The sequence below is a fragment of the Amaranthus tricolor genome, chromosome 7 (assembly GCF_026212465.1).
Source record: "Amaranthus tricolor cultivar Red isolate AtriRed21 chromosome 7, ASM2621246v1, whole genome shotgun sequence".
NCBI lineage: Eukaryota > Viridiplantae > Streptophyta > Magnoliopsida > Caryophyllales > Amaranthaceae > Amaranthus > Amaranthus tricolor.
In genome coordinates this window covers 31,845,468-31,867,698 of record NC_080053.1, presented here as the reverse complement: position 1 = coordinate 31,867,698, position 22,231 = coordinate 31,845,468, and the positions used below count along the sequence as shown (strand labels likewise).

At 34.9% G+C, this 22,231-nt stretch overlaps 1 protein-coding gene across 2 annotated transcripts; it reads left to right on the top strand.

Moving 5' to 3' along the window:
• The first annotated feature begins 1,669 nt into the window (after window positions 1-1,669).
• On the top strand, window positions 1,670-22,110 carry LOC130818056 (uncharacterized). Of its 2 annotated transcripts, XM_057684082.1 has the most exons (16): window positions 1,670-2,023; window positions 3,646-3,852; window positions 4,468-4,595; window positions 4,756-4,888; window positions 9,410-9,566; window positions 9,660-9,738; window positions 12,848-12,888; window positions 13,462-13,578; window positions 14,520-14,600; window positions 14,684-14,746; window positions 14,878-14,926; window positions 18,068-18,142; window positions 19,734-19,781; window positions 19,903-19,938; window positions 20,266-20,340; window positions 21,048-22,110. In XM_057684082.1, exons 2-16 carry the CDS (start codon window positions 3,693-3,695, stop codon window positions 21,102-21,104), a joined length of 1,299 nt encoding a protein of 432 aa, XP_057540065.1. In that variant the 5' UTR covers window positions 1,670-2,023; window positions 3,646-3,692; the 3' UTR covers window positions 21,105-22,110. The 2 variants fall into 2 exon arrangements, with proteins under 2 accessions (XP_057540065.1, XP_057540066.1); XM_057684083.1 differs by lacking the exons at window positions 1,670-2,023; window positions 3,646-3,852 and having other exon boundaries at window positions 4,468-4,606.
• Window positions 22,111-22,231: the final 121 nt, after the last annotated feature.

Sequence of the window (22,231 nt, the reverse complement as noted above, 5' to 3'; positions counted from 1 at the left end):
AAAATAAATCAACATGAAAAATCATTGCCAACTATAATTATACTCCATTTCATTTCATTAAATGTACAAGATAAATAAGTCGATAATCCTTTTCCCATTGTTGATTATTATAAAACAAACAACACTTTAAATGTTGTGTTTGGACGAAAGGAAATAGAGAGATTGTATTTTCTTTATTCGGATACTAAAAAGGGAGGAAGGGCCGGTATTTGAAGGGAAAACTTATCACCTTTTAATTAAAACTAATCCTTTCAACATTAGAAAAGATTTGGAAAAAAACACTCACCAACCTTACCTTTCCCCTCACATTCTTGTCTTTAAACCAATACTCAATTTTGACTTGTTTGATTGATTTAATATGACAAATCATAAATCGCCCCTTTTTTGTTTCACCCTTTCCAACTATTAACCAGATTCCAAATCTCTACTATTACATTCATGCCTAACACTTGTAATTCTTCGTTGCCTAATACCACCACCGAAGAAACACATGTAATCTCTCTCCCTTTCTTGCTCTCTTTCTCAATTGCTTCTTTATGATTTCAATTTTCTTTGTTTTGAACCTTCGATATTTTTTATGCGATTAGTAATGCATATTGTTAATTTTCTGAAATGTAATTTTTAAAAGATTGATTCTATATAGGTTAGAATTGAAAAAAATAGTCATATGCTTATAATTACGTGCTAAGTTGCGATTTTAAGGGTTTTTAAGCATTTTTTGCACTTTCGCGCATAAATAAGTTGCGATTTTAAAGGTTTTTAAGCGTTTTTGGCACTAACATCTATTTTCTCTTAGTGCTTTCGACGTGGTAATAGCGTTGATTGCGATTACTACACTCTCAAATATATGGATGATCTCTTACAAGCCGTGAAAAACGTTGGAGTTAAAAATATTAATGCCGTAAGTATTTGTTACGTTTATATATTTACTATTGGTAAAGTCTAATGTTTATGTGTATCATATACGACACTCCAAGGAAAACACGCACTTTGAGAGATGAAAAAATGCGCGAATCAAAAGACAAGATTGCCGTGTATCTAATGTTTATGCGCGAATTATATATGTATTTGTTTATTGTTACGTATTATATATACAACTGAGAGTGTATCTATATATATATATACATATATATATATTAGTTGGTGATTATATATATATATATATATTTGCAATATTGTTTATTACATTATATATTAATCATTGGACTATTTATAAAATGAAAAAAATAAAATAAAAAATCTATGCTATATGCTGCGGTTCTCCCAAAACCGCGTGATTTAAGAATAAAAGACTATATGCTGCGGTTTTGGGAGAACCGCAACATATAGTCTTTTTTTTAAAATAAAAAATACACTATATGCCGTGGTTCCCCAAAAACCGCAGCATATAGTGCACTTTTGTGCTGCAGTTTTAAACCACAGCATTTAAAATAGACCATCTACTGCTATCACTAATGCTCGGGGTCAAAACCGCAGCATATTATGCTAAAAAAACTGCAGCAAATAATGTTTTCTTTCAGTAGTATATTTTCCAGTAGAGTCTAAAATGACACGTGTGACCTGCCCCTAATGTATTTAATTTAATTTTTCGGATTAGAGTCTAAGATGACACGTGTGACGTGCCCCCTAATGTATTTAATTTAAATTTTAAAATAAAAAAATTAAAGTCAGATTTGTCTCCTCTCTTCTCTCTCATCTCATCAGTTATGTTTTTGAGATTCAGAAACCAAAATCTTAAAACCCAATTACCCAGCCAGAAACGATCGACCCGCACCCGGCACTCATCGTCAGCATCGCTCGCCACTCCTCGCCGGCGTTTCTCACCAATCACCATCACTGTCTTCTCTCTCAATCTAGTTGTATACTTGGAGACTGGAGTTCCCGTGCCCAACTTCCGCTAGTGAACCCCCTTGTCGGTCGTCGCAAGGAGTGTTATTGGCCACTGCAGTGCTGCCGTGAAGTCAAGGCCACCACCGGCCACCGTAAACACTACCAGACCACCCCACCTTCAATTTAATTTCAGGTATTATTTTGAATTATGAAATCCCAAAAGTTAGGGTTTTTTATTTCAAAATTCAATTTTATTTCTTCAATTGTTAATTTTTATCACTTATACTTATTAGTCTTGGGAATTTCGAATGATTATTTTGGATGATGCATAATAGTATTAATGGATTGTTTACGAATGTGCTTAATTAAATAGTATAGATCTAGCGCAAGGAAAGGTTTACAACTAATTAAGGAGTGGAGAATGTAGTGATATGGATTGAAGAGAATCACAAAGGAAGTAGCTAGCTAGCGAGCCTAGAAAAAAGGTAATAAAGAAATACGAGTAGCTAGTAGTAGCCAGTAGGAGTACAATTCAAATTAAAGGGATTGAATTGTTTTTCATTCAAAAAAATAAATTAAAGGTATTAAGAGAAGTTTCTGATAACAGAGATTTTGGGTTTTAGTAGTGAATTGGAAGAAAACAGGGTGAGGCTGCTGCTGTAGCTTGTAGAATGTGATATGTGGAGTTGGTCATTAGTGGACTCAACAAATTAAGATCCCTTTTTGGACGACAATTTGAAGATTGAAGATTAATATTATCTTTAGGGGATTGTCGAAAATGTGATCTTTTGTATTTTTAGCCATTACTAATTTATGATGTATAGTATGAAGAGTGAAAATATAACAAAAGTTACTATAGCCTAATGGATTGAGTAATACATTTATATCATAAGGTCTAGAGATCAAATCCTAATTTAAAGTATTCTTTTTTTAATCAACTAATAAATTTATACTCCTTTTTATTTTTCATTATGTTACATTTATCCTTTTTCGTATGCATGTATATATTTTTGCTATCTTAATTTTAATAGTGTTTTTTTTGGAGACTTACTATGGGAATAATAGAGTAAAAAAACATTTGGGTTTTTTCAAAAGTGATGGTGATTGGTGAGAAACGCCGGTGAGGAGTGGGTAGAGATGCTGGCGATGAGTGCTGGGTGTGGGTCGATCATTTCTGGCTGGGTAATTGGGTTTTAATATTTTGGTTTTTGAATCTCAAAAACATAACTGATGAGATGAGAGAGAACAGAGGAGGGAAATCTGACTTAATTTTTTTTTATTTTTAAATGATAATAGAGATTTTGGGTTTTAGTAGTGAATTGGAAGAAAACAGGGTGAGGATGCAAAAGTAAATGGAGTATAAACCAAAGGCACTAGCTATAGCTTGTAGAATGTAATATGTGGAGTTGGTCATTAGTGGACTCAACAAATTAAGATCCCTTTTTGGACGACAATTTGAAGATTGATGATTAATATTATCTATATCTTGCCACTTTAAGATTGTTTTTGATATTGACATATTGTGAAAGATAGTGTTATTATCAATAATAATCTCAAACGGATAGTTTCTTAACAATTGGCGTGCTTTATAGACAAGGAAGAACAATAGCCAACGGACAATGGTCTTCTCCTCCTTGTTTTGTCCTGCAAGTTTATACTAGTAGTAACTGGTGAAGTATTTGTGATATACTCCCTTTATTCCATTATACATGTTATATTTTACTTTTTACTCAATCTAATGTGATATTTTTTGATGCTCTAGAGACTCTGAACCCTGGATAATGGTTAATTTATTGTTTGATCTACTCCTTGCAGTTGGAGATCTCAACTCTCAAGTATTGTTTTTGTATTTTTTTCGTTTCATGGCTTCCACGGAGGGTTTGGTTCCCATAACTAGGGCTTATTTGTCTACTTACTACGACAAATATCCCTTTGTTCCGCTCTCCGATGATGTAACTAACCTCTCTGCCAAGATTCGCTCCATCATCACTGACTTGCAGACGTATAGCTCGCTTACTGAAGGTTTGAATATTTTCATTGACTTTTCTAGTAGTAATTTTTACGTCTTTGAATTGATGCGGATAACAATTCAGTGGAACAGATCGCAAATAGTGTTTCTAGTGTCACGTTACCTAAAGTCTATATTTACATTGCTTATAATGTTATTCTTTGCAATATGCCATCTCGTTTTTTGATGAGAATCCAGAAGAGTGTGTATACAGTGTGGTAGTGGTGGATATGAGATATATTTCCCGATGAGAAGGATATGAGATTGATTTTAGTACTTTTTGATCTTTTGAATTGAATTAATCAATCTTTCAATGTGGGCAGAATTTAGAAGTAGAATGCTGCCCCCACCCGTTGCATTCACTATATAGTTTGAATTAATAATCAATCAAACTCTTTACAAGTAAGAACATTTGAAGGGAAGTTGCAAAATCATTTTCCCTCCACTTTGATTGCTTTTCTACTACATTGTTTTTCATTCCTTGTTATTCTTGGTCGTAATCTATCCCTTTATTTTTCTACTGAACAAGTCTGTTGTGATCAACATTGAACTTAAATGATGTTAAACTTTCACTTCATTTTCTACTTAACATGATTTTCCATTGTACGTTGAATTTGATGGTTTTTTAGGTGAAAGTTTTGTGATGGAAGAAGTGGATCGAGAACCTCCTCATAAAATTGATGAAAATATGTGGAAGAATCGTGAGCATATAGAAGAGATCATCTTTTTGCTTGACAGACCTCATTGGCCAATAACGGTATTGACTAAGTTATGTGCTATTTGGTTAGCTATTTCTTATAGGTTTTTGAAATATTTGTGGGACTTTAAACTTTGATGCACTTGTCTATATTTGTGGGATAAGCCTTTTTTAGCGTCAAGGCATTAAAGTTGTGAATTGGCCTTTTGTGTGCATACAGCTTCAACAACACTCTAGGTTGGAAGATGTGGAACTTGCTCCCATCTTCGAGCAAATGAAGATTAAATTTGAGAACACCTTAAAGACATTGGAGTATTTTCAATCAAAAAATGCTGATTCGATTTTTAATACAGGTTGGATTTGTTTTTTTTCCTATGCGTGAAACTGCATATTTGTAAAACCATGTGTAACTTGTTTGTATTTATTAAGATTAATGTCTTCTTTTTTTTTTTCTCCTGCCTTTTGTTTCTAGTACTGAATGTGTTTATATGAGACATTACTCAAATTTTTCTTTAAAAAACACATTAGGATGAAAAAACATGTATTTGGGTTGTTTCCAAAGTAGTGGTTGCTCACTTCTACTCTAGTAGCATCTAGATACCTCGAGGGTGATTTTGTTGTCCTTAGCATACTATCTTTCACAAACATCGTGTTCTATTGTGATCCTACATAACTTATCAATTCCGCACAACATATATGTGCCATTTTATTAACATTGCTTGTTGAATTTGTGGTGTGCATGAAACTGATTGGGATCCTTTTTGTTCCATGAATATTTGATTTTTGTTTTGATATGGAATGAATGAAGGACGTGAATTTTTGTAGATGAACATTATTTTATTAGCTGTACATTAGTATTAGGTATTATAATTATCAAATATGGTCGAATATTCTTTATTAGCGACATTTTCCCTTACTAATTTGTTTTGGTTCATGTGACCAACCTTATATTGTTGGGATTAAGGGTTTACATTGTTATGTGTTGTGTTTTTTTGTTGAAATGTTTCAAGTTATCCATGTTCTAGATTCACGTTAGTATATTTTACGAATGAGCCTTTGGATTTTTGATGTGGAAGGATTTGTATATCTTATGCTTAGTTTTAAGAGGCGCGAGGTGTACTAATGCACAAAAGGTCTTTTTTCCGAGGTAAGGGCGCAAGCAAAGGCGTGAGAATTTTATATTCGAGGCGCACAATTTTACTAAAAAGCTCCATAATCAATTTTAGAACATTTTTAATAGTTAAAGCAACATGAAATCCATATTATTATACTCCCTCAGTCCCTCTTATTTTGCACCACTTTCCATTATAATTTGTCCCACTGATTTTGCACTCTTTTCTTTTTTGGCAGTGGTCTCACTCTCTTTCTTTTAATCTCATCCACAAGATTATACTCTCTCTATCTCCACTACTTATTTTTGTCCTCTACTTAATTTTTGTGTAATTCTCCAACCTAATTTTTCCTTTTCACTAAATTTCACCTATTTTACTCTAGATGCAAAATAAAAGGGATAGAGAAAGTAACATAAGTAAGATATACACTAATTTAGCACATAAAATTATACGATAACTCTGTATAAGTCGATAATATAGTCTAGAGTTATTAAAAAAATAAAACTAAAACATAGAAAAGGTAAAGAAAGCAAACATTGGTTCTTGATCATTGCAATGTTTTGTACAGACTTAAATAAATCACAATCATCTTCCTCATAGGCATCTTCACCATCTCCAGTAAAGTTCTCATCATCTCTAATATCCTCTTCAAACTCCTCCTTATCAACTTAAATTACATCAGGAATATCATCCTCATAAGCAATCCATTTTCCTTTATCTTTTCTCTAGAGGAAGTATGATCTCTTATCCTTGAAGCTCTAGTAACATAACTCGAATCATTTGCACCAGAAGCTCTAGCAACTTACTCGCGTGTCAAATCATCATTACCAAAGACATACTCTACTTCATCACCAAAATTATCATCTTCCATCCTTCTAAGCAACCACTTGTTGCTTTCATCTACATCTTGTAGAATAATTGGATCCATGGTATCATTTTTGATGAACCGACGTAAAGACACCCCAATCAATCTCTCTTCTTTGTATGAAGTTCGAAAAAAAATATTGTAAGGTGTAAATAAAGTAAGTTTTTTTCGAATATATGAAATAAATCATATAGGAAGAATAATGCTTACATGTTGAAAGACACCCCAATTCCTTTCACAACCACGGGTACTACAAGTGAGACTAAGAATCCTTATAACAAACTTTTGGAGATTAGGAGTTGAAGCTCTAAAAATTGACCACAACTCGACTATTGAAATACGAAGCATTGTCATTTTCATGTTAGTTAAAACAAATGCAATTAAGATTATCTACTATTTTAGTTTTTTATACTTAGGGGACTTGTTTTCTTTGTCTAATGGCCATTTGTATTTCAAATAGACCTAACACATTTTTTATTTTTGCAACTCGATTGAAATCTTTAGTATCTGCATCTTCAATCAACCTTGAAATGCATGCAATCAAATCGTCCTTTACTTCTTTACAACCTGTCGCCTCTGGGTTATCATAATAGATGGCCGAGTTTAGAAAATACCAGTCCCCTGCAAAGGGCGAGAACGATAAAGTTGACAATTCCATCTATTATCTATGTACCCTAAGACCTCCTTGTAATGCTCCTCCTTCATTTGAGAACTCATAGAAACCCCCTCCTTAGCTCTATCCATGACTTTATAAATATACCACTTATACGAAACCAAAACCACAAAAGACGAAATGAAATTTGGGTGTTACATTAAAATAGAGTAAATAGAATAATAATAATAATAATTAACTTTCAAGATGTGAGTTGAAATTTCGACAACATTTCTACTTAAAAATCGAAGAGGTGAAGAGATAAAAAGCACAATATAATGATAAACTAATCTAAGGCCTCATTCAAAGTTGACCACAACAACATGGGAATATGTCAAGTAGCACTTCCACCAATAGCTCACAACAACAATAACCAGAAATTACTTCAACAATATCAATATCATCACTAACTATACTTACGAGAACAATGACAATTTCTATAGCACAATAGCTAGCAATCAATAAACAATAATCACAATTATCAAGCTTAACAAAGTTAACTCCACTAATAACAACATCAACCACAATGTCAACAATAATGGCCTAAAATAACTCCAACCGAACAATGACAAAGCTGTCCTAGTAACATAATACCATCAAAATATTCCGATTTAACATCCTAAACTTTCACTCCCAATCAAACTTTAACCAACTTATGTTCAGTTCACACCAATTCTTACCCATAAAAAGGTCATAGTAAAAACATCTCAAAGTAATAATAGGATTGACAAAATTGACAAGAAAATAACAACGAACCAAGAAATTTACATGAATAGAGTAGCTCACAATAGGGGATGAACAAGAAAGGAAGTTGGCGGTGGAGGATGTTGTGGCTGGTGGTTGCACATGTGGGGGTGCTCGTGTAATCAGGGAGGCAGGCGCCTAGAGGGCTGGGTGGTGTGCATGTAGCAGTAGAGGCTCGCTGTGATGATGATGGTGGTGTGGTATGCGATGAGTAGGAAGATGTGGAGAGGAGTTGAGATGATAAGGGAGGCTAAGAGGAAATGAGAGTTGGGTTTTTCTTTAGTCTCCCCTTTTTTTCCCAATCATCAAAACCCTAACCCATCTAATATAAGTCAAATATTTACTTACAAGCCCAAAATATGTAAGAGACTTTGTTATTCTTGCAAATTCTAATATCACAATTATAAGTTTAATTAAAATCATTATTTTGGTAATTGAAAAACATAATTTATATAAATGAAAAGCATTAAGATACATAAAATAGATAATCGATAAACTGATTCAAAATTGTTTTATTAAATTATATAAAAGAAGTTTCGTCCCAGAAATCAGAGTAGCAAGGATCGTGACTTCATTAACATTACGCACAACAAATTTTCGAATAAAGCTTAATCACTGTTAAAACTCAGGGATTGTGACTTCATAGTTCATTTACATTATTAAACAACAAAAGGATACTTAATCGATCAAAATAGTCACACATATTTCATTCAAGTATTTATAATCACACAATTTGACTTAAACAATCAATCAAAAGCATGTAGACCTAGCATCCTTTGGCTACTTGGATTGTTTTCACTCTTTTGAAACAACCATCTTCCTCAAATTTCCCTTTTGCTTTTGCCATTGTGAAAGGGTGATGAAAGAAGTTGCAATTCTAGCCTATGAGAATTTCTTTGATGCATGAACTTTCTCATTTCACTAGTGGAATATGGTTATATATATAACCATTCATGTAAATATAATTCTTAAGTTCATTCTTTACTTAGGGAATTCTCCAATATCCTCCAACATGAGATCAACGCAATGTGCCGCACAAGGAGTCCAATAAAGATGGGGTCTTTGGGACTCAAGCATTTTTCCTACTTTCTCCGTTCCTCAAAGTTGTTCCCATTTGCCATTTTGGGTTGTTCCATTAGTTGTTCCCACAAAGAATCTTTCTATGTATATTACAAATTTTGGACAAAATTAACCTTATTCATCCTCCTTTTAATATTTTAATAATGCTTATGGTCCCCACGTTTCTTCCACTAACTTCATAATAACATTTTATATTGCATGGTAGGTGGTTTCAGTCTTGAGCCATATTGTCCAATGGCTTCACACATATCTCCAAAGCTAGGATAAATGGCTGCTTTAAAAGGAATGTCATCATCATATAAAAAGCCTAACTATTGTGTTACGAAGCCTGTACTTATCATTGAACTTTCTTTTTATAGTATTTTATTTTCTTTGGGATTTCATTTGTTCTTTTTTTTTCCCATTTGTGATTATCTTTCAGTTATGACCTATATGCCTCAAGACTTCCGCGGTACCTTGATTAGACAACAAAGGGAGCGTTCAGAGAGGAATAAGCAAGCTGAAATTGATTTTTTGGTAAAGGCTGGAGGCAGTATTCGTGATCGATATGCTTTGCTGTGGAAGCAACAAATGGAAAGGTGGATTGTCTTAGATTTTGTGACCCGATTCTTATCATTTCCAACATAACAGGATTATGATACATGTATTTAAACAAAGAGTTGCACTTTTAGGAGGAGACAATTGGCTCAACTTGGATCTGCTACAGGTGTCTTTAAAACGCTTGTGAAGTACCTAGTTGGTGTACCACAGGTTTGTATCATTCTTTCAGTATTTGTTTTTCCTTAAGTGCAGGAGCAATTTTCGGAGGTTTGAGTTGGGGTAAGCGAGCTATTGCTTGTTGTGTTTGCAGGATAGGGTAAACAATTGTCTTTTTGTTAGGATAGAAGATAATATATTCAGAAATAAATGTCAATAGCAAGCAGTTGCTTGAAGGTTGGAGGATTTAGATTTTCTTTTTACAAGATTATAACGTCAAAAGGTGCCTAGAGTTTGGGTTCTTGTCTAATTTTAGTGTGAGGTCCTCAAGTATGGGTTGGTATCTTTTTGTTTTCTCCTTCTAGTTTCACCCTTCCACCAACTTATGCCTGTCATTTGTTCCCTAATTTTGCATTATTTGTTTTTGGTTAATATGGTTTTGTTTTTTCGAATAATCTTGGAAACACTTTCGTAAGTGTGAATTTAATATGAAATTAAATTCTTTTGTCTTAATTAATGATTTTCGGGAGCCAAGGGTTTATAAAGTGGACGTGGAAAAAGCAAACTGGAGGTGAAAGAAGATTTGAAGAAAATGAAACAAGAGAAAGCTAATGGTATTCCTATTGAGGTGTGAAAATGTTTAGGATATATAAGATTAAATTGGTCAACTAGTTTCTTTAACAAGGTATTTATAACAAATAGGATGCCAAATATTAGAGGATAAGCACTATAGTATATACTATATAGTACCTATCTACAAAAATAAAAGGGATGCCAAGAATGTTCAAACTATATGCTTATGGGTCACACCATGAATTATGTGAGAGACTAATATAACACCGCTTTTACGTGATATTATGTGATTGAGGTGTGTCCCAAAGCTAAAGGACAAGTTTTATGGGTCTACCATTAGATCAACGGTTTTATATTAGTCAATATGTTAGGGCTTTTAGAAAAAATCATTGTAAGATGAAGGGAGTAGCGACGAACAAATATATTTTGAGGGATATAATTCAAAATGAATACATAAGAAAAAGGTTTACGAGTCCCAAATATTGGAAAGAAGATGAAATGTTTTTTTTAAGATGGTTTAGATATGTGCAACGACGAGATGTTGGTAAATAAGTTAGTAAGTTGGATTTTTGGAACTAAAGAATTTATAAAGAGGGCGAGAAAGTTGAAGATTACTTGGATGGCAATAATGGATGATGATATGAAAGATTTAAATTACATGTTGAATGGTTGAAAACCAAAATGAATGGTGAAAAAGAATTCGTGTGGACGAACACTGAAACTCAATTGGTTTATGATCGAGCCTAGTCTTTTTGGATTAAGGTTTCAACATTTTTGCTGTAATAGAACGATATTTCCGAAGATGCGCAAGAACCAATTTGGGTTTATGCTAAAGACAATTTACGAAGTTATTCATCTTATTTGACAACAAATAAGTACACATGGTACAAAAAAAAGATGATTTTATTTAATGTAGAGAAGACGTATGACAAAGTATTAAGGGAAGTACTTAGGTGACTTATGGAGAAAACGCATGGCACATACATATATAATTATGACCTAGAAAGCGCATGATTTGTTTTGGTTTAAGTGACTATGGTGGTTAAATGACTTAGAAAGCGCATGATTTGGAGCTTTCATGTTCGAATTTGAGCATATAAATCCAGTCATGGGCTATTTTTGGATAACGTTGTCTCCCTTCTCTTTCCTTAGGTCGGGTGGGCTTTAGAGTGCTCTATGGTAGTTGGTGGAAGCTAGGTTGTTGAGTAGTTGTCGAGGTGGTGTTGATAGTGGTGATTTCGAGGGAATTGGTGGTGTTGATGTCTTAATGGTGAGAGACTCAAAAGCCCCACTTAAAGAGATTGCATTTCCTCTATTTGGATACCAAAAGGGGAGGAAGGGGAGGGATATGGAGGGGAAAACTTCATCACCTTTTAAACAAAACTAATCCTTTCAACATAAGAAAAGATTTGGAAAATACGCACACCAACCTTACCCCTCCCCTCCCATCTCCTTCCTTCCATCGTCTCCCTTCCCCCTCTTCCCCTTCCTTTCCTTTTCTTCCTAAATTGTTATTCAAGCATAGTGATAGTATTCTTTTCCTCGCAATCCCTCTGCTTTCCAATGAAATGCCACTTAGGTTCTTGTACCAAACATGGGAAATTGTTTACTTTCTTTCCATGTCCTTTATGATCCAATGATCCCTCGAAACTCTTCTTACGAAATGCGTTGCAAGAACTAAACTATTAGTTATTGCTCCAAGATAATGGCATTTCATACATCCTTGTGGAGATTGCCTCCTAATGTAAATTCTGTTGTGATGACTATTGACAAGGCATATTTTGGTTAAATCTGACCTAGACACTACTTAGAGATATTATACTAATAAAATTCATATACTAGTTTGCTGCTGTTGATAAACCGGAATCTATTTTGGAAAAAATTTCTGACTGATCACAGGTTTTTTTTTATAAAATGCACAATAGAACTCAATTAATTCTTGAGGGAATAGGGTTTTGAATGTCATAACATGCTATGTTTTCTAAGTTGCCTTCTTGCTCTCTTGATCACTCCCCCTCCCTTTGAAATCTCATTGCAATTTATAAAGAAAGATATGTTCAGCGATAGCTTGAATCTGACGAGGAACTCAAAAGTGCATTTTGGAGTCATGAAAATGAATTTGATGGTTGAAAAACACTAGCTGGGTAAAATGTCTTGGCGTATCAAAGGTTCAAGCTAAACTCATATTTCCACCTCCAGTTGCAATTAATTTTGTTCAGGACCCTATGTGACACGTTGGAAGAACAACTCAAGATTAGAGGCAAAGTTGACCTTAACTCTGTATTCCATATATAATCATATTTTCCTTTATTTTTGGGCAGGGGGTTATGTGCTGCGTAAGACTCTAGGTTAAAAAAAGGTCCAAAGCCCCTCTCTCAATTGATGAAGAGGAAATAGTTACAAAAAAAGTTAATGAAGAGGAAAGTGTAACCTCAAATTTGGACGTGGTTGCAAAACTTCAGAAGTTGTACTTGTAGATTGGAACTTCAAAAGACACACCTAGAGAGATTGCTAGTCCTATAAGAGTTTGGTGATCTATACACATGCCATGCTTCGGGTAATAATTTCTTTCTGATGTCTCTGGATGTAGGTTCTGCTGGATTTTATTCGACAGATAAATGATGACGATGGGTATGTACTTCATTGAAATTGTTGTTCGTTTCACTTCATCTTTCTTATTTTATTCTATGTGAATGTTTCGTATGTGGATATATTCAATATTTTAAATTGTTCACCTTTTTAATGTTCATTCATAGATCTTTGGGGTTGGGAATGATGTGTCCTTTTGGAGCATCTTTTTCTACTAGTTTTTGCTGTCGATGGTTAATGCTACCGTGGTCCCTGATGTTAACAGTGCTATAGCAGGATCAATCCTGGCTGGTAGTTAACGATTTATGAGCTTTCGTAATGATTAGTGGAAGTTAGCTATTTCCAGAAATCATATTAGATTGTACTCAGACTTGGACCTAGTTTATCAATTAGTTGTTACTCTTTTTTAAGTAATATAGGATATGACCGTATCAGTCAGTTGGAACTGACCTTGGGTGTGCTGATATTAGTTAAATGGCAGACCGTTAAGTAATCACCTGCTTAAAGCTACACTTGGTAGTTGCTAGTCATCATCTCCTCCTTCCCTTTTCAGTTCTATCAACATGAATAATCCTTTCCGTAATTTCATATTGTGTTTGATGTTAACCAATACAGGCCCATGGAAGAGCAAAGACAGCGGTATGGACCACCATTGTACAGACTTACAAAGATGGTGCTCGCTATACGACTTTTCTTATTACTTATGTGGTCACGTTTTGATGGCAGAAAATTGTGAGATATTCTTTGATCTTTTTTTCTATTGTTCAGTATGAGTCTTGTAACTTGTTTGATGAATCTTTGATCATAGAACAATGCCAAATCCTTGATTCCAAAATATGAGTTCGGTTACATGAACCAAAACAATTTAATGTGAGATTTGTTGCCAATAGAGATTATGAGTCTTATCTAATGCTAATGTAATATAACACGAGTCTTCGATTATATTGCTGCAAAATTTAATAATAGTGCTTCTTCTGGCTATCTGGGTCAAATCTTTTAAGACCTGATTCGTTGCCTAAATTTTTACTTGAACCAAGGGTCTAAAACTGTTGGACCCTAACCAGACACGTTTGGATCGTCTAAGGTCCAAATATTGTGTCCAAACTTTTTGCTTAACATATGTAGTAAATTTTTATCTTTTATTTTTTATACTTAACTTTATACAATGTCTATTTAGAGAGCCAATATTGAGCATGTGAATATGATAAATGATCTAATCACACAATACTATACATTCTAAATCAACAGTTCTAAATTATCATATTAATTTAACATATGAATATCTCAACAAGTAAACATTACTAAAAAAACAAATTAATACAATAATAGTTATGGCTTAGATATTGTAACAAATGATGATAGAAGTTTGTAGGGTTTTAATATTAAATCAATAATAAGATATTTACTTATGATTAGAGCCTAGGGATAAATTTAAGTTTGAAAATTTACACCTGGAGTCTGGACCCAGACTTTATCTTTACCGCCTAGACTCACATTCGGAGTCATTGTTAGACCCGGATTCTTAAATCAGTTTGGGGTCCCCAATAGAGTTTGGGTAGCGTCATGAATCCATGGCCCATGCCCATCTCTGAAATTTGCTTGACCATTCTTCCCGTTGCACCGTTGTCGTACTTAGGAGCTTAACCGTTGATAGTTGTTTTCTTGATATACAGAACAACAGATGAATTAGCCATTTTGGAACAGGCTGTTAATGTTTATACTAATGAGTTTGAGAGGTTCATCACCTTTATGGGGTAAACACACCATTCTTAAGTTAGTTATTTTTCTTTCTGGAATTCTTGGTACTTCAATTAATTAATTTGCCTTCCATTGTTAGTGAGGTTTTTGCGAATTCGCCTTTCTTCATTTCTGCCGATGAAGTTGGTGCCGCTGATTCAAGGTCAGTACATTCACTGTTTTCTTATTATGGAGGGGTTAGATAAGCCTAATTAAAATAGTTAGGGTTGCTTTTTTGTAATGTCTTTAAATTTTATTTGAAGTGTTGAATAATAGTTTTTTGGGGGTTGGCAGAAATGATGATTACAAAGAGATAAGCATTCCTGCCGGGAAAACTCATGAGGTTTGTTGCAATAACTCCTTTTAGATATCTTCACATTTAAAGATGGCATTTTGTATGTGGTATGGATTATGGATTCCTTTTGGTTGGCCTTCACTTTGTAGCTGAATAGTTTACCCATTTGGTATCTGGCAGACTGACACTCAGATTGAAGAGTGTTAAGAGTGATACTTATGGCATATGATGTGTGCTTTGTGGAATCAAAATTAAGGGAAACTCATGTGCACTATATGCAATCTCTATAGAACCCTCTGTCCCAGGAGCCACCACCACCCTCATGGTCTCACCATGACACAACTATTATCAGTTATCACCACAAAAGCCCTTGATATCTCAGTCAGCAGCATGCTCACAGTAACCCTGCTGACACTTAAACCAGCACTGTTCCACAAACAATGCCCCAACACATAGTAACCCCACTGTCCCACTCAATGTCACACGATTCGCGATTCAGTTTGATTCGTTGTACGGATTCGCGATTCGCTAGTCGGCATATTTGTTCGTTCGCTTAGGTTGTTTGGTTCGATTTTCAGGTATTGTTTAATTGTAAAAAATATAAGGAGTCTTGACATTAATTTAAATTAATTGTATTATTTTATAAATAAAATAAAAAAATAATGTGATTGTGAGAAAAAAATAACGACATTAAATAATAGAAAAAGAAAAGTTAAAATGGGCCTTACCCACTAAGGCAAGGAAAAAGAAAGAAGAAAAATAAAGAAAAGATAAAATAATAGTTAGATGATTAGATTGCTTTTAAATGGGCCTAGCCCACTGATCAAATGGAGGGATTTTAAAAAAAAATCTGCATTATTATAAGGTCAGAGTAAAATAAAGGGACAAGACCGAACCTTTTAATAAAAAAAACCCTAGAGTGGCGGTTGAAACTCAGCCTTCAAAGCTTCTGTCCTTCTATCTTCTTCTGTGTTTTCTGTCCTTCATGTAAGAAAACCCTAGAGATGGCGGCTGAAAACCCATGATGCATCTTTGTTTTTCTGTCCTTCTATCGTCTTCTCTTTAATTTCTTCTATATCTTTGCTCTTTTCTTAGTGTCCATTTTCATAGTTTGAGAAAGCTTCAACCTTCGCAAATGAGAACGTTGCCGCCGCCGATTTGATTCGTGCTTCAAGGCGATTCAGTCGGCGAAAGAACCCCGGTTCGGATCAATCGAACCAAATCGTGATTCGGGGGTAAAACCACCGAATCATGTGACACTGGTCCCACTTCCACTCAATGACGAGAAAAAGGTAAAAACCATCCATCAACCTTGAACCCACCACATAGCTACCATCACGCAATCCACCACTTTGGCCTTCCCCATAGAATAAAAATCATGCCTTGTACTTCCAACACCATTCCGCTTTGAATGTATCCCTTTTTATGCAACCGCAAACCAAGAACCTCCACTTTGACTAGTAGCAATGACAAAATTCCATTATTCCAATGTTATTCAGTCGCTACAGGGGTGTTCAAACCCAACCCATTGACCTGACCCGTTGACCCATTGACCCAAAGCCACAATGGCGACTCAATTGAAATATGGAAAATTTTTATTTTTTAGTTTTTTAAGATGTAGAAAACCTATTATCACATTTCAACTTGTTTTTATAAGCTGTGTAAAAAACCTATTTTTTAGTTTTATAAGTTGTAAAAATCTCCATTGCAGCAGAAAATCAATGAACTAATTTTTTTTTACCTTATAATACTATCTCTTGAACTCATCAGCTGGACATTTAATTTTAATATGCTCCCCAAAAGCTGCATTGCTAGTTACTCCATTTTCATGCTCATCTTACAGATAATGAATGACCCTTATCCTTGTACACAACCTTATCCTCGTGGAAACAAAAAGGTCTGGTGGTTGGATGTACGCAACCTTGCCCTTGTAAAAACAAAAAGGTTGGTTCTAATTGGCCCTTGATGACAAACCTCATATGCAACTTCACGCAAATTTGAAGAGTGAGGAAGAGGATAAAAAGAATGTTACAAGGAGAAGCACAGGGATGGAAAAAAACCAAAGAACTTATGTAAGTTGATCATATAATGGTTGAGTTCGGCCACAAAGGATCTTTGGCCAAATTAAACCATTGTGTATTCAAATTTTATCACCATGAGAACAGTGTTGGTGACCACGTGACTGTGGTTACATAATTGAAGTGGAAATTATGGTAGTGGTGGAGGAAGATGATGGAAGAGATGGTGCTTTGTTAGCATATAGAGAAAAGAGGAGCTAGTGAAGGTGTACTCAGTGAGAAAGATAAGAAGTGGCAAAGCTGGTAGTGATGGGGATGGTTTGAGAGAATGCAAGAGTGAAGAATTGGGAAATGAAATATTGGAAAAGCCAAGGGAGGAATCAATGTTATGTGGAGGGGTGGGATAGGCTTATGTAGTGTGGGTATCTTCACTTGTTCAGCCCCTTATAGTTTATTCTTGTTCTAGGAGCTGCTTTTAGGTTTCAAGAGAATCAAAATGGTTGATTCTTTGATTTCGTTTTTATCAATTGTTTATATCCAAAATAGTTTGATCTTGAAAGGGTAAGAGCAAGTAATCAAGTATGTGGTGGGATCTTGAATTGAGAGCATGAGGCTATTAGACCTCTGTATATTGATTATGGATTTGAATAATGATCTCTTGCTCCTTTTAGTTGAGTTGGTAAGATTGGTAAAGTGCTTGCAACCCACGCTGAAAAATTGAAACATTTTGTCTTGGATTTAGCCTGGTGGTATTGGTATCAAACTTGTTGCTCAAATGCCACTATCAGTTAATTACTGGTTTGTTGGCCTAATAGCAGCTCTTGTATTTTATACGTAATCTTTCATTCTTCCCATGAATTTCGTCTTCGCATATCTGTTCTCTATTCAGCAGCACCAATAACTGATGACTAGGATGATCAATGATTTTGGGGGGGGGGGGGGGGGGGGGGTTATAAAGAATTACACTGGGAATAAGCATCCACTTTTACATAAATTTGTGCTGGACAAAGTCACCTATTCATTCATTGTATATGATCAATGTCGTGTACCAAAACAATAATATTATTTCCAAGTTATTCTATTCATGTACTGTTTATATAATTATATGAACCAAACTTTTTTTAGATTTCAGTGATATTTGTGGTGCTAATCTCACAAATTTCAATTTTAGGTGGTGTTGTCTGTGGATTCAATAAACTCCTATATTGCTTGGGATTTCTCTTTGGAGCAAAGCAAAATGAAATTGGTAAGCCCTGGTACCTCTCTATTTAGTATGTACTTGTGTGTTTTCAGTAATTGTTATGCAAGATAATTATTATTAGCTGACCTCATATTGCTGGGAACTTAAGGTTAAGGCTTTGGCGTTGTTGTAATATGTTAGGTAGTGCATGAAGTTGACTGTTGGGCTTTTGGAGATCATGGTTAGGACAGTGTGCTGGTGTTTGGGTACAGTTTTCAGTGGCTGTTGGTGTAGGTGGTGGAAAGTTAGGATGGTGAGTAAAACTGAGGTCAAAACTTAAAAATGATCAAGGAGGAGAGGAGTTGGGAGTTTTTTTCTGAACCCTTTGTTGGTGAGAATGAGAGTTGAGAAAAGGGTAAATGAAAACCCCATGAAACTAAGCATCAACCAAACACGGTCCAAGTAAATTAAGGTCTTTAATATGTGGGGCTGAACCTTAAAGGTTCCCTTTTTGTTAAGAGTACTCAATTCGTTGAAGTTTTTCAATAGATCTAACTCTTCAAAAAACTGAGTCTGAGTATATGAATGGGAGATGACGGCTGGAAATTTTTCTCTCTCTTTATAACTAGTATTGTATACATTAGCTAATGGAAATTTTTTAGTGTGCCAATGTAAACTGTATTGGACATCTGAAACTCGTCAATTTACATGGGTCTTTGCATGCAAATGTAGGCATTGATTGAGCAATGATTCCTATAAAGGTTTTAGTACTGCTCCATGCTCCTTGTCAACTATGAAGCTATCAGCTTTATGAGCGTCTCTTGCACCATTATCTTTTCTGATTCTTGAAAACAGAATTTCAGACACTTGTGAAGTGCATTATCTTCTTTCCTTTGAAGTAAGAAGCCAACTTGTTCAAAAATGAAAGGTGCAGTTATCAACTGAAAATTTGATTACTTTGAGCTGCTTTATGCGGTTTTTTTACACCATTACAACGCGGAATTTATCGATTCGTTTATTTTGAAAACCTTTACAATGTGGCCGATGTGATGCAATGCAGCCTTGCTTTTACACTATGAGCTTTACTGGGCTGATTTTAATCTACTTGACCCTAGTCCACCCGTCAGATTTGGCTTCCAGCAAACTTTTTTTCTGATGCCCACTTCACTGTTGTGGGATTTTGTTAAATTTCTTTGCAACATTTTGTTCCTGCACACAATTCTCATACAACTGGAAAACCTAGACAAGGCATTCTCAAGATTCGGCATGCAAGAGCTAAATTAGCATGGCTTGAAGGTGTAGAAAACATAAAATTAATGTAGATAGGTCAATGCTAATTCTGAGCCATTGAGGTAGCAAGGTGGCATGACAAAACTCACTTCTTATCAACATTATTTCATTATTGCAATATCATTAAGTGGCTCCTACCTAGGCTTCCTCCTAGTATGGGTTTGTGTTGGATGTATACAACCTTAACTTTGTACAAAAACAAAAGAATAAAAAGGCTATTTTGGGTTGACCCTTTATAGCAAACAACCTCATATGGGGCTTCTATTCTCTCCTGCTTATCACATAGAGATTATTATATCATTTTTTCTTTGTTACACTGCTTCTCATGGGTATGATTGAGATTTGAGCCTCGTATTGCTGTATGCAGGATATTGGATTCAGTGTGGAATATACCAGCTCTTCTGGTGAAAAAGTTGTAAGTTATCAATTAAGCGGATTTTTTTCTGTAAACTCTTTATCTATAATGCATATGAAGCATCAACAAGACAACATTTTTTAATTTGTGACTCAAGTGTTATTTAATATTCATGTTACAGCTTATCTTGCCCTATCGTCGTTGTGACTCTGATCAAGTAAGTAATTCTGCTGACTATTTTTTTTCTTACCAATGCTCTTTTCAATTACAAGGGGAAGGCAGCCTAGGCAGGAGCCACTCAATGGCTTTGAGTAATGGAAATTTGTTGCTGTTGTAATCTTCTTGATGTTGCTAAAGTGGCTCTCGCCTAGAGTGGGGTTTGGGAGGGTCGGATGTATGCAGCCTACCCTTGTTAATGATAAAACTAAGAAAGAGGATGTTTCCGATTAAATCTTGGTAGCAAATGTCATGTGCAATTTCACATAAACAAGAAGTGGTCATGATTTGATGCTGCTGTGTATTCAAATGAATTGATGAATTTCAGGGCAACTTTTGCACATGTATGGCTGGGACTTACAAGCTAATATGGGACAACTCATATTCAACCTTTTTTAGAAAGGTACAGGTGCTTTACTTTAAGTAGTTTTTCTTAATGAATGTCCCTCCCTTTCAGAAAATAATCTCTGTTTTGCAGTATGTTTACGATTGATGTTTACTTTTTCTCTCTTCCTCTTATAGTAAAGTGTTTCTTTCACACTCTTCTACCTTTTGATCTTTCTTTTCCTTTCTCTCTCGACATTTTTTTGTATCCTTTGGAAATGGAAATAGTAATTTGTGGCTAATGAGTGCATATATCTTTAATTGCATGTGCCATTGATTGGTGTGTCTAGTTATGGACTCTTTGTCTAGAAAGGATCATGGATTGGTGGGGTAAACTGATCAGTGCAATGAGATAGGGAGAGCCTTGATTTATGATGTCTTGAAAAGTTGAAGTGTAATCCTCAGGTGAGGGTTTTGAGAAAGCCATTGAGAAAGGCAAGTAGATGAGGATTTTAAGAAAGTTGCTACTAAGGGTTTTAGTAGTGGTATGTTTTGGACCTCTTCATAAAACAAATTGTTGCTTTTGAGTTGTCACTGGTTTTATGGGTTCTATGTTGTTGTTTAAGGTTGTAGCTAGCGCAAAGAAATCACATCTTGTATTTATTGTTCGTAGATTTATTCTGCAATTATTGAGTGATACCATGCTGCTCTTGTTGCATCTAAACTGGTTGTTGCTTCTATGTCTACAATGAATTGATAACAGCTGCTTTCTCTACTTTGTAACAGGCTTTGTTTTACAAGGTAGATTGTATACCCCCTGTTGTAGAACCAACACAACAGTGATTCAGAAATCGGATGGTGAATTTCCTAGACGTTGGGATGGACTAGGACTCTCAACCCATTGTTCTTAGATACAATTATGTTGTATATTATGATTGACATCTCATTTGCGGCACGATGTTGAGCTATGGCAAAAAGGTGTATGGATGAAGTTTGGTTCAGTTGTATCTTGCATGGACTGAGTTCAGATCAGGTGATGTTCTTGTGGTAGGTATGCTTTGGGGCCAGGTCAAATGATGTGGCATAGGCAAGTCTACGTCAATTAGTTTATCCTAGAAGTCTGTTGACAGATTTGGTCACTTTGACTTTCTGATTTTATTATTTTGATTCAAGCCAAAATTTAGCTTACCTAATGCTTGGTACGAAGTGGTTCATGTAATGCTATCTCAGGATGGGAAAGGCACAGTTTGATGCCAGGTGAAAACTCCAGATTACTAAGTCTGAAGGTGTGTCCTGTTAAAGTCAGAATTGGGAGATCCACCTTGGTTCCCAGCTCAAGAACAAACTATCAAGTACCAGCCAAGGGCCTGCGACCTTGGGTTGGGAAGATAGTCTGCCTATCGCTGAGCAGAATGTGTATGGATTATTGATGGCCATTGGTGTTAATATATCGACAATCTACTTCCTGTCAACTTTCTGACGATTACTAAAATACAATAACCGTTTGAGAAAATAATTAAGTGAATAAGTATACAAAATTATCAATTTTTAAATACAAAATAAGCTGTAAATTTGAACATGCAATAACTAGGGAATGGCACTTACATCATAAAACTTGCAGTATCGGCAACAAACTTGATCTTAGGCGGACACGAAAATACTTATTTTTGGGAATTAAAATCTTCCAAAACTTATCTTGGAAATTTTTTTAATAGAACAGCTTCCCCTGCTCCTTAATCAATTGCACTTTTTTTTGTTTCACTGTATGTTCACGCCCACCAACTTTCATCACATTTTCTGCCAACATTTTTTTTTGGTTTATTTCTTACATTGCAACATTTTTATTTTGGATAATCTATCCAAACCCACCACTTGCTTAATTCTTATATATATATCTTTTATTTTCTCATTTTTCATCTTATCTACATAATTCCATATAGTTCCATACAATAATATGTTGTTGCAAACTC